Here is a 17223-nt window from a genome sequence, read left to right as displayed (position 1 = left end):
CTTGTATACCCGAGAGCCCCTCGTCAGAATTGTGATTAATATAACAGTAAAATCGCAAATTTTGTAGCCGTGAACGTATGCAAACACGGGTGCACAGATTACACGTTTTATTGGTGTCCCACCTCCAGAACCCATTTTGGCACCCGCCTCGAACCTCCAGTCCAGTAATCTGGATCTGTTTCCACCTCTCACGCCATGGCTACTGCCTAATTGCGAATTGTTTGAGTTTGCCGAAAGCAAGCCAGTTAATCTTTATAGCACTTGCCGTGGGCTTAGTGCAGCACATGTGTATTTTTTTAGTAATTATCCGAGCCTCAGAAATGCTGAACGATTGCCAGCTATATCATTCCAAACGGGAGTGATTTGTGAAAATGCTAGCGTCAGACGCTGGGAGAAATCTGAGGGATGTTTGAAAAATATACAACTTCTAGATGATAAGTTATCAATGATAACCTTTTGCGCAGAGTTCATAAGAAATGTAAAGTGTGTACGAAAAAAGTGTGTACCTGTACTTCAATAAACAAACCTAAAGAACATTATTTTAATCGTTTTATCACTTAGCTTACTAAACTTAGTGGGCCTTTCACTAATAAACCGTGTTTACTCTGTCTAGGTAAACATGAGTATTTAAACTATTTTCTCAATGGTTTACAGCTTGTTAATTAAAACTTGGGACAAAGTTTGCAAAAGCCGCTCATTACCCAAACGAATGATAACTTTAATCAGTGGATACGTCAAACTAGAAACCTAGAAAACATTTTTTTAACACTTAGCATAGGGTGGTTCCTTTTAAAATAAAAACATTTAAAAAAGATAAGTATTTACATTCATTTTAAACCATTTTTTAAATTCTCAATCTTATAAAATATTTCATTATAAAGCTCTCCTGAACCAAAGTAATTAACAAATTTTTCTAACTTAATACGTCTGGTTGAATATTGAAGCAGTTACTAAGGAGTCTGGACAAACAACTTACAGAGATGTCATAGTACTTGGTTGACGCAATGCAATTCTGGGGTTTTGAGATAAAGTATCATCTTAACTAGTACGTGTAGAACTGGCCCATTAAAACAGCTTACGTAAGACAATGAAGCCGTCGATTGCTAAGTTATGATGATGAATGGGTACACGCGTGATAAGTCGGGCACAGAAATTAAAACGGAATAGAAAAATGAACCTTAATCTTAATGAATTCGACCCAGCCTCGAGTGAAATGGGAACTTTCCTGGGATTTCGGGTATCTTAATGATATGAACTGTGGGCGTCTGTTCCCGGCACATAAATCCAAAGCTGCAATATCTTTCCTAATGTCAGTGTTGAGCAGTGGCACGATTCTTGGCACACGATACTGTTTGAGACCTGTTGCCAGACGGAGCTAATCCCTAGGGCAAACACCCCAGGCTATAGGTGCCATTGTTTGCCGGGCATTAACGCTAAGAACGTCAACGCAAGTCAGAAGAAACGAGTTGCTTAAAAAAGATAGCACCACAGAATCAAATACACATAAAGAAAATAAAAATATTAAGTATTTAGTTGAAAAAAGTTCTAAGTCCTGATTATCAAATAAATGCCTTTCCAATGGAAACAAAAAGTATTTGAAAGATGATATTGAAAAAAGTGTTATATTAAGTTGGAAGGGTGTTGTGGTTTCCTAGCTGTATATTTCAGTTTACTAACGAGACGCTAAGCTAAAATATGAATTACTCTGTTTCCCCACGAGGTATTTCTTTGAGTGCAGTACAATATCACATACAAGGGGCACAGTTAAGTGGACCGTGACAAATGTACGTAATTTAGGGGTAATATAAAAACAGGCGGCTTAAGGTCGGACACCATTCAGTCTGGAAAATTAACCCAACTAAGCAGGATGGCAGCAGCACCCGAGTGGCTTACCCACGAATATATCGAGCACGCACTGCGCTCCCACTACAAGGATGATGGGCTAACTATAACCGATCTACAGATAAATCCCGCCTTGGGACCTGGCGAAAATTACGGAGGAGTTCTAACCCGTGCTCGAGTGCAATTTGCACAATCCAACCAGGAGAAGCACATGCAGAACCTGATTGTAAAGACGGAAATAGATGACGATGAGTTGACCCAGGAACTGATGGCTCCCTATGATATATACAACAGAGAGATGACAATCTACCAGGAAGTGTTGCCCAAACTTAAGGCGCTACTTAATGAAACCGGAGATACCGAAAGTATCTTTCCCACTGCCATATTTGTGGATCGCGAGCGTATGGCCATTATCTTTGAGGATCTATCCGTGGCCGGTTATGTAATGGCCGATCGAGTACGTCGCCTTAACGAGGAGCACACGCACCTGATCCTCCGAAAGTTGGCCAAATTCCATGCCGCCTCAGCTGTTTTGAATGAAAGGCAAAAGGGAAGCCTGGAAAGCTTCGATCGTGGCTTCTTCAATCGCTATACCAATGCTTATAGTGGCTACTTTGTTGGTGGTCTCTTGGCCGCCGCTCGGTGGATGAGCCAGGTGCCCAAGTTGGCCCACTATGGGGAGAAACTATTCGCTCTGGCTCCCCACTACATGGACATCGGCAGGGAGTGCTTTACACCCAACCCGGGTCAAGTGAACGTCCTGGCTCATGGGGATGTGTGGACCAATAATGTGATGTTCAAGTACGATCCAAAAACAGGACGTCCCGTGGACGTCCTCCTCATTGACTTCCAGTATTCCTTCTGGGGCTCGCCCTGCATCGATCTCCACCATCTATTTAATACTTCCCTGAAGGAACCCCTGCGTCGGGATCAACAGAGTGCACTTTTCCAGTTTTACCACAGTATTTTTAGTGAAACATTACGAAAGCTGAATTACCGCCAGAATCCCATTCCCAGTCTGCATCAATTCAAATTGGAGGTGGAGCAAAAACGATTCTTTGGTGAGTTATCTTATAAATTGAAGATATTATGATTATATTATAATAACTTACCTATTTTGTATAGCTATGCATTCTACAGTGGTCGTACAGCCAGTGATGATAAGCCAGGATCCCACGGATGCCTGTTTTAATGCCTTGATGAACGATGATGAGCGTGGCATTCGGTTCAAGAACCGGTTATATAACAATCCCACAGTTCAACAAAATTTGCACTCTCTGGTCCCATTTTTCGATACAAAGGGACTGCTGGAAGTGAACCAAACCTGTTAAGATTTCAAAAGAATGCGTTTCGTAGTAATATGCTTTAGTTTTAATTATATTAAATACTCTTGTTATTGATTACATTTTTGTTTTACTCTTTGTGGGTTTAAACTTCCGAACTGCAGATGAAAAACGACTCGATTTGGGTTAGATTTGTATTAAATATTTGGGCAGGATGAAATCTAAAAAACAAACTTTGCAAACGTCGAACTTTCTTTATTTTATCCACTACATAGTGGCTCGTAACGTATTGAAGCATATGCATAAAAAGGTATCAATATTAAGGCGGATTTGAAAAAGAACTCTACATTTCATTACATACTTTAATTTCCATACACATGTTTTAAGATCTTTAAAAATATCCCAAATATCTCCGGAAGTGTATTTTACAAAAGTCTCTAAAGAATTCAGAATTCAGGCGTATACGCACGCCTAAAAGTCAGCAATATCAAGATAAGAAGAATATAATTGGGGGAAAATAATGTTTATATCTTAGAAGTGCTCCTATATTTAGCTCCTGAAAGTATGCAGTTTAAATCTGATCAAGGCACTTGAAAAACTTTCTAACAGAATTTCTTCTAGCTCATTCTGTTGTGAAAATCCTTGTGAAATTAGAAGTTCCCAGCCGATTTCTATAGATAGGTAAACAATGCACTATCAGTAACAAACAGGTCCACTGTTAATCTGTAAATAGCTCCCAACAAGTGAAACCCATTCAAATGTCAGACTCACGTTTGTGTGGGCTTGACTATGCAAATGGGCAGATGGATTTATGGGCTGTAAATCAGATTAATTTGGCACGGGAACGAGAGCGATCTTTAAACGCCACGTCAGCAAGTTTTTGCCGTGGATTACGGCGGGCACACTTACATCATATCTGGAAGCGTGTTATCTCACCCCCAATAAGTGTCGCGCTCTGAGCCCTGCCTTTATCTAGTCAGCTTTAGATACTCGCGAATCTCTAACGTAAGAATCGAAATCTACGATGCAAGGCAGCTACGTAATTGCTGAGTCGACTTGCTTTACGGCTGCCATAATGTGGGATCTGTCGTCGACGAGATTGCGCCTTCCGGCTGCCTATAAATGGGGCCTCCGACAGCAGCCAGCGATCTAGAACTCAAGATAGGCATCATCATGGTGGAGCTGGAGAAAGAAGACGCTACCGACTTTCATCCGGCGCCAGTTTGGCTGGATGAACCCTACCTGGAACGCCTGCTCAGGGACCTGAAGAAGGATCCGGGTCTGAGGATCACTGAACTGGTGATAAAACCCGCCACTGCCAAGGGTGATAACTATGCTAGTGTGATGACGCGCGTTAAGGTTTTGTACTTAAAAAGTGGCGCCAAAAATCCTGAAATTGAGTACTATATTGTGAAGACCACGTATGAGAACGATGCCTTTGCCTCGGGTATATTCTCGCAGTACCAGGTCAGCACTACGGAAATGCGAATGTACGAAAAGATCCTGCCCCAGTTTACTAACCTCATCGCCAAAACCAGGCAGCCGGAAAAACTGTTTGCCCAGACAATGCATGTTGACTACGAGCATGAGGCCATCATCTTTGAGGATCTGGCGGTTGCGAAATATGTCTTGGCCGATCGACTGATCGGTTTCGACCTGGAGCACACTCGTTTGGGACTCCGGAAGCTGGCCAAGATGCATGCAGCCGCAGCAGTTTTTAATGAACGCCAACCTGGAGTTCTGACCAAATTCGATCATGGCATCTTCAATCGCCACACTCAGGGATTTGCGCCCTTCTTTGTGAATATGGTGGGCGTGGCATCTGATTTTGCCCGCGAATGTCCAGAATTGGGTGAGCACTATGCTAGGAAATTGAAGGACCTGCAAAAGCGAGTGATGGAGTACTCCACAAGGGTCTACGATCCTCAGCCGGGGGAGTTTAACACCTTGGTGCACGGCGATTACTGGGTGAACAATGTGATGCTGCGCTATGGGGAGCAGAAGGAGCCCCTGGACATGACCCTGATCGACTTCCAGTTTTGCAGCTGGTCCTCGCCGGCGGTGGACCTCCACTACTTCTTCAACACCTCGGTTCAGACTGGCATTCGGATCGAGCAGCAGGACGCACTGATTCAGTATTATCACTCGGTGTTGGTGGAAACGCTCAAGGATCTCAACTTTGGAGGCTACACACCCACATTGAGGCAGTTCATCCTGCAGCTGGAAAGAGGCAGATTCTTTGGTAAGCAAACAATGGCTGTTCTCTTTTAAAATATCCTAATAATTTGATTTTCAATTCGCTTCAATAGCCGTCACAGTCTCACTTGTCTGCCAGGCTATTTTGATCAATGATCAGACCGCCGATGCAGATTTCAATGCCCTGATGAAGGAGGACGAGCGAGGACGTAACTTCCGAAAGTTAATGTACACCAACAAGAGATTGCAGGACAATCTGAAATACATGCTGCCACGCTTCGATCGGAGTGGTCTTCTAGATATCACCGACTGAACAGAAGAAACATTTTTCAAGTACTTCTCTCATATCCTGCATCCTAACAGAATATATAATAATTATGCCCCATGTAAAATGGAATATATAAAACATCAAATGATTTGAGTGGTTTTGTTATTTGTTGTGAGCAAAAGATAACAAAAAATAGTAGACATCGCTTACTACGAAAATGTTTATACTCATATCACACTTTAATGCGAGAAGCGTTCTTATAAAAGCAAAAGATAAACAGAGGCAAATGTGCGTATGAGTGATAATTACAGAGCTGCCAATAAACTCGTCGTCTCCTTCCCGTTAAAACTTTCTTTGTTACCTATATAAAGATAATAGCTATAGAGCTTTTATTTTTACAACACTTAAAATACGATTTTTAGTGACGCTTTGAGTCTATAATTTTTTTTTATAATATTATATTAAAAGCATTTTATTTTATTTGCCCAGTCATATAGGACTTATCTTTTTGCGTATTTCGCCTATTTCTATTTCACCACGATTCAAGGGCATGTAACTGTTATCACCCGCGGTTTGGATTATTGTTTGCACTTCTTGTTTGTCAAGAGTTTAACACTATATTGCCGATTTCAAGTAGATCCTTTTCTTTATCAGTCAAGAACACTGTCTCTCATGTGAAAAGGTCAGTTATGGCCGAATGCAGCAATGGCAATTATCACTATCTGTCAAAGGTGCTATACAAACATTGGTAGACTAATTTCCAAGTACGTAGTATACCCAGAACTTTTATTTACCTGAACTACACTGAGGGAAAAAACGCAGTCCAAATTTAAAAACAAAATTCTTAATTTTAGAACAATTTGTTCTAAGCTTGCGGTCGTGAGTTTAATAAAAATACATAACTTCAATATTAATTAATTTTGTTTAGCTCCTTGAAATCCATATAAAGTATTCTAAAATATAAAAAAATATCAAATGTTCTTGAACATTCTGTCTTGACTCATTTCTATGACCAAAAGTTCTTAATTTGAGAACAACTTTTTTAGTTTTATTTTTTTTTATCTTTGGGCTGACATTTTGTATCACATTTCGTCTAGCAAACCGAACTGATCAAGAAAAGGTAGAGTGACACCTAATTTCCTTTTAATGGCCTCTGGCTCATAAACAGAATCTTTGAATCGCATTGCACTCTCGGAATTGGAAAGAACCTGCTCAAGAGAAGCTTCCTCCTTGCCCTCGTACAGCATGACGGGCTCGAAAATCAGCGAACAAAAGACAGCTTGGAATTTATAAAACTCAATTAATAATTCAGGTAATAAGGAACCGAAGGTACTCACCATAAAATCCTCTTGAGCGGAACTGCATTTGGAAATCAAACAAGCTGGGTATTTTACCAGAAAACTTTAACTTTTTGAGGGCCTCCACTAGCTTGTAGTAATAGAACTGGACCAATTCCGACTGATGTTCGAAACGGAGCTTATCTTGCAACGAGGTGGCAAATAAATAGTGCAGATCGATGGCTGGAGAGTTCCACACGCTGAACTGGAAGTCGATGAATATGGCATTTTGGGGATGATCTTTGTCATCATACTGGAACATAACATTTGTGGTCCAAAGATCCCCGTGAGCTAGGGTTAGAAAATCGCCAGGATTATTTGTCGTGGACCTTTCGCCATAGTCCATTAGACGTTCGATTAGCCGATCGATCTTGGCCTTGTATCGTGGACCCAACTCCTGATCCGAACTGAGGGAGCGGGATAGGGCCTCCAGAAGATTGGTCATGATTTTTCCATAGGCACGGGTGTGTTTGTTAAAAAATCCTCGATCATAGTTCTTCGCAAAGATACCTGGTTGGCGCTCAGCGAAAACGGATGCAGCTGCATGAAAACTAGCCAGCTTTTCCAGCACCAGATGAGTGTGCTCTAGATCCAGTTTCTTCCGGCGGCAGGCCACCTTGTAGTGTTCCAACGACATATCCTCAAAGATGATCGAGTCCCGCTTGCGATCCACGTCCATGGTGGCCGCAAACAGCTTCCTAGGGTCCTTTAGCTCCTTCCTTACCATGTCCGCCAGTTGGGGCAGGATGCTCTCGTATATTTCCATTTCCCTGGTGTAGACCCCATAGTGGATGAGCACATCGCCCGCGGGATCCTGGTCCGCAAATGTAGTCTTGACCAGGAAGGTAGTGGCCTGCTTTTCCTTGACCTCCTTTGTGGTGTACTCCACATTGATTCGCGTCATCACGCTGCCATAGTTTCCTCCATTGGCCACGGCTGGCTTTGTGTGCAAATTCTGCAGTTTTAAGGAACTATTCTTGAAGTAGATCCTCAGCTTTTCCTGCACATAATCCGAGGTGAGCCATTCGGGAGCCGGGTGAACCTTGTGGGTGGTTTTCTCAGGCATGATCCTAACCGTAGCTCAGGGCTTTCGTTTCTGAAACATTTCTGACAGCGACCCACTACTTTTATAGCCTTATCCAGTATATGTGATAAGTATAGTGCAAGTATCTCGTGCCGATTAGCTTTGTCATGGTCAAACAACACTTGAATGATCTGCGAGTCTTGGCGAATGCTTACGTTTTTTATACAATGCATTTTTCTTTAAGTATTCAACTGGCATTACGAATTCCAGGAAATCTAAATTCCCAACTGATAAGGGTACCGATTCACTATAAAAAAAAATCATTTGTTCTTATGTCTACTTCATTTTTTATTCTTTTTTGAACGATTTTTGAGGAATGCGAAATATAATTTAGTGTTTCAAAGAGAACTTAATAAGCCGTTAGCTAATGAACATTTTTCTAAGAATTGCCGCTTATCTTCAATTGCTAATTTAAAAGTCAATATCTATAAAACAATCTGAAAAACATTTATTATGACAATTGTGTCGTTTTTGCGATTTTCGCACACATAGCAATTTAATTAACACCTTTTAACCACATAAAAGCACAATTTTTAAGTATTCTTTTTATTAAAGTGGGTTATATAAATAAGATGAAGTACTTGGGTAAATTTTATTTTATTGCTTAAGGCCAACAAATTAGAATGTAAAATAATTTTTTGTTTTACATAACGTCTAATAATCCCAAGTGGTCAAGGAACGGCAGAGTTAGGTGCATCTTCTTTCTAATTTCTTCCGACTGATATAGGTCGTCCTTGAACCGCATTCCCTTTTCCGAAGACGACATTATCTGCTCCATGGACGCTTCTTCCTTGCCATTGTACGCCATCGAAGGCTCGAAAATCAGGGATGCAAAGGCAGCTAAAAGATAAAGTAATTACATTTCGTAATAAAATAAATGTTAAATAATTAAATATCGACCATAAAATGCTCTGTTTCGGAACTGCTGATGAAAGGCGAACAAACTTGGAACGTGTCCCGAATACTTCACTGCTTTCAAAGCATCCTTCAATTTATAGTAGTAGAACTGGACCAACTCTGGCTGATTCTTCAGGCGGATATTTGCCTGCAAAGCAGTTGAAAAAAAATAGTGCAGATCGACGGCCGGCGAGTTCCAAACGCTGAACTGGAAGTCTATAAAGATAGCATTGACTGGATGACCTTCGTCATCGTACTGGAACATAATATTTGTTGTCCAGAGATCTCCATGAGCCAAGGTTACAAAATCCCCGGGACGAATAGAAGTCGATCGCTCGCCATAGTCCATTACATGATTGACCAGCCGATCGATTTTTGCCTGGTAACGCTGACGCAGCTCCGGTTCCAGCTCTAAGGAACGGGACAGGGCCTGCAAAAGATTCCTCATAATGGACTCGTAGCCCCGGGTGTGTTGGTTAAAGAATCCTCGATCGAAATTCTTTGAAAAGATGCCCGGCTCTCTTTCCGCTAAAGCTGCACCAGCTGCATGGAAATTAGCCAATTTCTCGAGGACAAGATGGGTGTGCTCGAGATCCAACTTCTTTAGGCGATCAGCAACTCTATACTGCTCCAGAGACAGATCCTCAAAGATTATTGAGTCTCGTTTGCGATCCACATTCACAGTGCCTGCAAACAGTTTCCTGGAGTCTCCGAGCTCATGCCGCACCAAATCCGCCAGCCTGGGCAGGATCCGCTCATACATGTCCATTTCCCGGGTATAGACCCCGTAACTCATAAGCACCTTCGCCGCCGGATCTCGGTCGGCGAAAGTAGTCTTAGCCAGGAATCTGGTGGATTCTTTTACCCTTGATTTATTTATTGTGTATTCCACATTGATTCGCGTCATCACACTAGCGTAGTTCTCCCCATTGCCAAGAGCTGGCCTGATATCCAGATTCTCCACTCTAAGGGAGTCATTCTTGAAGTAGGACCGCAGTTTTTCCTCCACGTAATCCCATGTGAGCCAAGCAGGTGCTGAATGCGGCATGATACTATCCGTAGCGTAGTTCCCTTATTATTGCTCATTTTTCATCGGTGTCGTTCGGCTTATATCCCCCCTTGATTGCAATTGATAAGTACATGTTTATTATTCCAGTCCTATCTATCAATCTATCTCACTTATCTGTCATACCTCTTATCTTTGAACTCACTTGAATTAACGATGAGATAAATTATGAAAATTCAATTCCACCTCTGCTAGAAATAAGCTGCGAGCCACTGTAGTGTTTTCAGATATTTCTGAATCTAGGTTTTTCTTTACAGTGACCGTTACATACATTCGAAAGCTTGCCCACTTAGTGGGGGTAATGTTTTGGCGATATTAGCTGTGCTTTGCCCCATCTCACAGCTGTCTTTAGTCAGGCATTGTAACGAACACGGAATACAAAATATATTAAAAAGTCCAGTCAGCATATCTTTTTGCCAGCAATTGAAAAGATAGACGAGAGCAAGAACGAGAGAATTTAATAAGATAGCTGTTGCCGCTCTAGGCAGGTAGCTTTTAATGAGCCTTTCTCTTCTTAAACAAAGAATTAAGTTTTTCTATGTAGTGTAGTACTGATAAGTCAGGGAATAGCACCTACTGTTTAGCTAGAGCTTATACCAACGAACAAGACGGCAACATTTTTACATTACAATTTTTAATGGATTTTTGAAAATATTAGATGAAATATGAAATACAATTTAAGATTTAAGCACACTTGTTTACATTTCGTCAAACAATCCCCACTGATCGAGGAACGGCAGCGTTAGAGGCAATTTATTTCTATTTTCTTCTGTCTGATAGACTGCATCCCTCAATCGAACTCCCTTCTCATCAGTGGTCATAAAGCTCTCTATGGACGGCTCTTCTTTGCCATTATACACCATGGTAGGTTCAAAAATCAGTGACGAAAATACAGCTAAGAAAAAGAATTAGTTAAAATAATTATGTAAGCAAATATTTCAGTTATTATGATAACTCACCATAAAAAGCTTTCGCCCTGAACTGTAGTTGGAACTCAAATAAACTGGGAACCTTGCCCAAATAGTTTACCTTTTTCAGAGCCTTCACGAGCTTATAATAATAAAATTGGACCAGCTCTGTCTGATGCTGCAGGCGAAGATTCTCTTGGATCGAGGTCGAAAAGAAATAGTGCAGATCGATGGCCGGAGAGTTCCAAACACTAAACTGGAAGTCGATAAAGATGGCATTTATGGGATGACCTTCATCATCGTATTGGAACATAACATTGGTAGTCCAAATATCTCCATGGGCCAGGGTCACAAAATCACCGGGATTAACAGACGTCGATCGCTCACCGTAATCCATTACATTATCGATGAGCCGATCAATCTTCCCCTGGTAACGTTCTTTCAGATCCTGATTTAACTCTAGGGTGCGCGACAAGGCTTTCAAAAAATTCTTCATAACGGGTTCGTAGCCGCGAACATGTTTGTTAAAAAATCCTCGATCGTAGTTCTTTTCAAAGATCCCACGCTGGCGCTCGGCTAGAACTGCTCCAGCAGCATGGAAATCAGCCAGTTTTTCCAGGACCAGATGGGTGTGCTCCAGGTCCAATTTCTTTACGCGACAAGCCACTTTGTACTTCTCAAGGGAAAGGTCCTCGAACATTATCGAGTCCCGCTCTCGATCTACGTTCACGGTAGCCGCAAACAGTTTCCGGGAATCGTGGAGCTCATCCCTCACTATATCTGCCAATCGGGGCAGGATCTGCTCGTACATGTCCATTTCCCTCGTGTAGATCCCGTAGTTGAAGAGCAAATGGGCCGCCGGATCTTTGTCGGCAAACGTGGTTTTCAGTAGGAACGTTGTATTCTCCTTATCCTTAGAATCCTCTGTGGTGTACTCCACTTTAATTCGGGTCATCACACTTGCGTAGTTTTCTCCATTTGCTGTCGCCGGCCTGATCTCTAGTTTCTCCACATTCAGAGTGTCATTCTTGAAGTAGAGTCTTAACTTTTTCGTCACGTATTCCTCGGTCAGCCACTCGGGCGCCTTATGGGTCATTTCCTCAGGCATTATGTTGAGATTCTACTATTTTCCAGAGGAGGTGCAACGCTTTTATATGCCGGCGGGACGTATGAACATGATAATAATAAATGACACAGAGCGTATCTCTTGGGACGTAAGCTCCTTAATTGCCACCAATTGAAAAGTTAGCCGAGAGCAAATTCGAGAAAATATATCAAGATAAGGTATAGCACTATGGGTATGTAGTAGGTGCTATCATAGAATAGCGACTATTGTTTAGGTGGCACTTACACTAACTTAAATTATTACATTAGGTTCCGTGCCAAGAATATCGCTTTCTTTATATAAAATAATTTTAATTTACAAAATAATAACCTAATTTAAATAGATTTAAATTTTGAATAATAAAAAGCCAGGTCACATTTTTTGACATCGATAAGACGGTTTTTTTTAGAATGTATTAATTAAAATATAACATAAGGTAATTTACATATCATCCAGTAGTCCCAACTGATCAAGAAAGGGCAGTGCGAAAACCATTTTTTCTCTTATATGGTCAGCATGATAAACAGAATCCCTGAACCGGACTCCACTCTCGGAAAGGGACATACCCTGTGCAATGGAAGCCTCTTCTTTTCCAGTATAAAGCATACAAGGCTCGAAAATCAGCGAGGAAAACACAGCTAGAAGAAATATATGTTTACATACATTTTATTAAATAATTTCAATTTCCTTACCATAAAAAGCTCTGGCCTGAAACTGCAGATGGAAGTCAAATAAACTCGGAATTTGGCGAGAGTACTTCAGCTTCTTAAGAGATTCCACTAGCTTGTAGTAATAGAACTGAACCAACTCTGGCTGATGTTTCCAGCGAAGATTGTCCTGCATCGAAGTGGAGAAGAAATAGTGCAGATCGATTGCCGGAGAGTTCCATACGCTGAACTGAAAGTCAATTAGAACGGCGTTAGTTGGGTGACCTTGTTCATCATACTGAAACATGACGTTTGTTGTCCAAAGATCCCCATGCGCTAGGGCTAGAAAGTCGCCTGGATTGACTGACGTCGAACGTTCGCCGTAATCCATTACATTATCGACTAGACGATCTATCTTCCTCTGGTAGCGCTCTTTTAGATCCTTATTCAGTTCTAAGGAGCGGGACAGGGCCTGCAAAAGATTCTTAAAAGTTGGCTGATAGCCTCGCACATGTTTGTTAAAAAATCCTCGATCGTAGTTCTTCTCAAAGATTCCGGGATTTCGCTCGGCAAGAACTGCTCCGGCAGCGTGGAACATAGCCAGCTTTTCCAGAACCAAATGAGTGTGTTTCAAGTCCAGTTTCTTTAGGCGACAGGCCACTTTGTACTGTTCCTGCGACAAATCCTCAAACATGATGGAGTCCCGCTCGCGATCTACATCCACAGTAGCTGCGAACAAGTTCCGGGAATCCTTGATCTCGTCCTTAACCATTTTCGACAGGTGAGGCAGGATCTGCTCGTATATGTCCATTTCTCTGGTGTAAACCCCATAGTCGGCCAGTAAGATGGCCGCCGGATCCTTGTCGGCAAAAGTTGTCTTAAGCAGGAATGTAGCAGTCTGCAGGTCCTTTAAATCCTTTGTAGAGTAATCCACATTGATGCGGGCCATCACACTGGCGTAATTATCTCCTTTGGCTGTCGCTGGCACAATCCCAAGATTCTTCAACTTTAGGGAGTCGTCCTTGAAATACTTGGACAATTTTTTTTCCACGTAATCCTCGGTAAGCCATGCTGGGGCCTCGAGGGTATTTTTCTCAGCCATAATGCGATTCTATCGTTAGCTCTGTTGTTTTGGTTGTGTATCTTTCGTGCTGAAGTTCCAACCCTTTTGTCATCTTAAAGGGCGTCTAACTTTGTAAACGCACATCACTTGCTTTTACTATCTCTCTAAGCTTTATAGTTATTGCCCTTAATATAATAGTAGTAAATAAGTTTAACTCACTAAGAAACAAGCAATTCCACTTATAACAGTGATTTCAAAATATATTATGTTTTTAAAGAGATGGTAGAATTTTTTAATGGACTACATTGAATAGACACGCTTTTTTGTTTTATTAAGTCATAAAACTCTCCTCTCGCCCCACGTAATAGACCTTGGAACTGTAGATCTAGAGATTAAGATGGCTGATATCTTTATCTTGAAAGTTCTTTAAAAAAACACTGTAGCAATTTAATACTCGTCTTTTTAAATTGTTAATTTTTTTCGTTTTTACAGTCCTGTCCAGTTCCTGACACACTCCTGCTGAAATACGTCGTCCTTGAATGCACGCAGCATCTCTTGGACATAGCCCTTTGTGAGCCACGATGGAATATGGTAGGGTTTGTGCTCAGGCATTCTATGATCTTATATGTAACACTCAGGGATTGCCAGTGCTATTATTTTGTCAGGGACGGAGACCTTTTATAGGACAACTAGGGAGTCATGATATTAATGACAGCTGGTGCTCATACACCTCGCGAGTCGCGACGACTTCCTTCGTCATTGCCCGCAATTGAATAATTTTGTTCACTGCTTGTCGACTAACTTGAATGCCCTGGGAAAATCAATTTATCAGTTTTCACAAAATGTTTTGTCTTATTCCTACATTTTAAAATTATTTCAATCTCGTACATACTCGTATTTGAGTTACTCCAAAATGTCTTAATGTCTTAAGTGTTGGTGATCATACCCACTTTGCAATACAAAAGTAGTATCCATACTAAAGATACTATACACTTTTTAATTATACTCTTCAAAAGACACCCGAGACTTGCCTGATAACAATGTAAGCCCCCGAACTGACCGATTACAGACTACCTAAGCAGATGAAGTGATACCTATTCTAGCATTTCGCTGACTCATGAAAGCGCTAGCACCTATTAATGCACTGCAAGCCCAAATAATGGCGACATCTGCTTAGCCAGGGATTACACTAGATAAAAAACGTATCCTTTAAATTTTATGAGCTCATGTACGTAACACACACAGCAGAACTGAGTAATTGGGGATGGGTGCAGACAGGGACTAACATGACCAAATATGGAAAACAAAATTTAGTTCTTGTTAATGGGTTTTATTTTAAATATACATATCACTATAAGAAGTACGAAAGAATGATCTATTATTTAATAGATTATTAGGTCGAACTTGATCTAGAAGTCCCAACCGGCGTATTCTTTCACCACATCCTTGTTCTCCTTGCGATGACGATGGACGGCACTGGCTTCACCTTTGGCCACACACTTCTTTCGCTGCTCCCGCTTCTCCTTGATATCCATGTTCTTGCGTATCCGGTCGGTGATCACCGAAGGAGCTATTGTACTGGTTGTGGTTGAGTACGATCGCTGACTTCTCGCATCATTTAGCATTTGCTCGACCATTTTAAGACGATACATGCGAGAGTTAGGATCCAGGCCAGCTAGCTCTGGCACTTCATCTGTATCCAAATCGTTGGAACTAATGGACCTGGCATCTTCCGCTGCGGTCAGTGTAGGGTGAGCTTCAACTTCGACTGAAATAACTTTTGGAGCCTCAAATGGCGGAGAAACCTCAATTTTCTTGGGAAGCTTTTGATCCGGAATCTCTGGACCAACGCTTAGATTGCCCAGATATTGCGTACACGATTCGATGTACCGACGCACTGCGTCATCTGACTTCTGAGTTGGCTTGGCCTCGCTGTAAGTCACCTCGTTCTCCACCTGACGTCGGCACTCGTCGATCTCTACAGCTGCCGCAGTAACTAAAGTGGGAGGCTCATCTTCCTCTTTAACATCCTCTTCCTCGTCATCCTCATTTGCCTGCTCCACCATACCGTACTCCTCGAGAAGATCCTGCTCCATCTCCTTTGTAAAGCCATAGCCCGTGCAATGAACCTCAGCATCCAGATCATCCTCACGCACGAGATCGCTGAACTTAGGGTAGTCCTCGCTTTCGTAACCAAATTTGCGACGGAACATTTCACGCACACAATTAACATCGCGATCGAAGAAGCTGCAATAAAATGTGGCATCAATACGATTCAGAGAACTATTTTTGGGATTCTTACAATTCTGCATTTTCATGTGAAGTGGACATCATCTGCGGAAAATCAATCAGTATGGGCTTGCCGTCGTCGGTAACCATTAAATTGAACTCATTGAAATCGCCATGAATGACCCCAGAATTTCCCAGACGGACAATAAGGTTCATAAGATCATCGTACACCTGTGGAGCATCCAACAGTTCGTGAACTTGGGTCCTGGAAATTAAGAAATATTTAGTAACCATTATATTTACTTAAAATAACCATCTTACATGGGCCAACCCTTGACGAGGTCCATTAGCACGCAGTGTCGATTGAAATCGATGGGTTTGGGCACCGGAAATCCGCGATCATAAAGCGCCGACATGTAGGCAAATTCGCGGGTGGCCGAGATGCGGGATAGGTACAACCAGGAGGCCTTGTGTCGACGACCGTGGTAGTCTCTCTTGGCCTTCACGTTTCTGAAGCAAGTGCGACCCAATCGGTGGAGTTTCAGGCAAATGGCAGTGCCATCCTCGTCAGCCACCACGTAGATGTTGGACTCCTTGCCAATGCCAATTTGGTTACCGAAGGAACTGACCGATCCCCTCAAGGTGAGGGATTTCAGAGCCAGGTAATCGTAGCCCGTGTTGGTCAAGCGGTAGCCATCATCTGTGGGAAAAAGTGGTCAATTAATTGAAGTTTTTCCATCTAAAGCAAAACATACACTTCTTTCCCCGCTCGTAGGCCACCAGCTTGTGCTTGCACAGCTCCTTGAGCAGCTTGTGGACTCCACCCGTCTTCAGATTCGCAATGGCAGCGGCCAAGGGTCCGGGGACCAGCTCGTGGTTCTTCATGCCCATCTCGATGGCGGTGAGGACGCGGAAGTCCTCCTTGGTGAGGTAGCGCAGCACTGTCACGTTTAATTTGCCCATTTTCGCTTTATTTTGGTAGTTTAACAACGCATTTATCAATGTTTTCGTTCCGTTCACACGTGCAGGCACTAGAGGTGGCAGTGAATCGATTGTCAGTGCACCGACTGTTTCAAGAATACCCATAATATTTATTTGATATTCTTACTATTGATATCAGCACCTGCAAACTGTGCAATGAATTATATTTAAGCTTTTTTATCCGAAACAAGTTTAATTTAAATTTATTTTATTTAGTTTCATTCCCATATATTGTACTTAAATTAAAATTCAATAAATTAATAAAGAAACTAACCACTTATTTTTGAAAGTGTACCACTGGAAGTAGCGATAGTTTT

At 41.9% G+C, this 17223-nt stretch overlaps 7 protein-coding genes across 7 annotated transcripts; 2 read left to right on the top strand and 5 right to left on the bottom strand.

The window, feature by feature from the left end:
• The first annotated feature begins 1827 nt into the window (after positions 1-1827).
• Positions 1828-3245, top strand: LOC119563381. Its single transcript, XM_037876733.1, has 2 exons — positions 1828-2903; positions 2968-3245. Exons 1-2 carry the CDS (start codon positions 1868-1870, stop codon positions 3171-3173), a joined length of 1242 nt encoding a protein of 413 aa, XP_037732661.1. The 5' UTR covers positions 1828-1867; the 3' UTR covers positions 3174-3245.
• Positions 3246-4264: 1019 nt separating this feature from the next.
• LOC119555984 lies at positions 4265-5913 on the top strand. Its single transcript, XM_037867716.1, has 2 exons — positions 4265-5367; positions 5435-5913. Exons 1-2 carry the CDS (start codon positions 4299-4301, stop codon positions 5632-5634), a joined length of 1269 nt encoding a protein of 422 aa, XP_037723644.1. The 5' UTR covers positions 4265-4298; the 3' UTR covers positions 5635-5913.
• Positions 5914-6352: 439 nt separating this feature from the next.
• Positions 6353-8017, bottom strand: LOC119555993. Its single transcript, XM_037867727.1, has 2 exons — positions 6927-8017; positions 6353-6868 (listed from the first exon to the last, which is right to left on the bottom strand). The coding sequence occupies exons 1-2, from the start codon at positions 7990-7992 to the stop codon at positions 6672-6674; spliced, it is 1263 nt and encodes a 420-aa protein (XP_037723655.1). The 5' UTR covers positions 7993-8017; the 3' UTR covers positions 6353-6671.
• A 571-nt stretch (positions 8018-8588) lies between these two features.
• LOC119552055 lies at positions 8589-9999 on the bottom strand. Its single transcript, XM_037861813.1, has 2 exons — positions 8911-9999; positions 8589-8850 (listed from the first exon to the last, which is right to left on the bottom strand). The coding sequence occupies exons 1-2, from the start codon at positions 9953-9955 to the stop codon at positions 8654-8656; spliced, it is 1242 nt and encodes a 413-aa protein (XP_037717741.1). The 5' UTR covers positions 9956-9999; the 3' UTR covers positions 8589-8653.
• A 591-nt stretch (positions 10000-10590) lies between these two features.
• LOC119563409 lies at positions 10591-11993 on the bottom strand. Its single transcript, XM_037876776.1, has 2 exons — positions 10933-11993; positions 10591-10868 (listed from the first exon to the last, which is right to left on the bottom strand). The coding sequence occupies exons 1-2, from the start codon at positions 11987-11989 to the stop codon at positions 10672-10674; spliced, it is 1254 nt and encodes a 417-aa protein (XP_037732704.1). The 5' UTR covers positions 11990-11993; the 3' UTR covers positions 10591-10671.
• Positions 11994-12256: 263 nt separating this feature from the next.
• On the bottom strand, positions 12257-13791 carry LOC119553546. Its single transcript, XM_037863988.1, has 2 exons — positions 12679-13791; positions 12257-12624 (listed from the first exon to the last, which is right to left on the bottom strand). Exons 1-2 carry the CDS (start codon positions 13733-13735, stop codon positions 12428-12430), a joined length of 1254 nt encoding a protein of 417 aa, XP_037719916.1. The 5' UTR covers positions 13736-13791; the 3' UTR covers positions 12257-12427.
• A 1219-nt stretch (positions 13792-15010) lies between these two features.
• LOC119563327 (serine/threonine-protein kinase RIO2) lies at positions 15011-16973 on the bottom strand. The gene is made up of 4 exons (XM_037876670.1): positions 16681-16973; positions 16247-16625; positions 15999-16190; positions 15011-15943 (listed from the first exon to the last, which is right to left on the bottom strand). The coding sequence occupies exons 1-4, from the start codon at positions 16886-16888 to the stop codon at positions 15106-15108; spliced, it is 1617 nt and encodes a 538-aa protein (XP_037732598.1). The 5' UTR covers positions 16889-16973; the 3' UTR covers positions 15011-15105.
• Positions 16974-17223: the final 250 nt, after the last annotated feature.

This window comes from Drosophila subpulchrella, chromosome 3R, assembly GCF_014743375.2.
Source record: "Drosophila subpulchrella strain 33 F10 #4 breed RU33 chromosome 3R, RU_Dsub_v1.1 Primary Assembly, whole genome shotgun sequence".
Lineage (NCBI taxonomy): Eukaryota > Metazoa > Arthropoda > Insecta > Diptera > Drosophilidae > Drosophila > Drosophila subpulchrella.
Note: the sequence above shows the minus strand (reverse complement) of the source record. Positions and strands in the feature narration are given on the sequence as shown.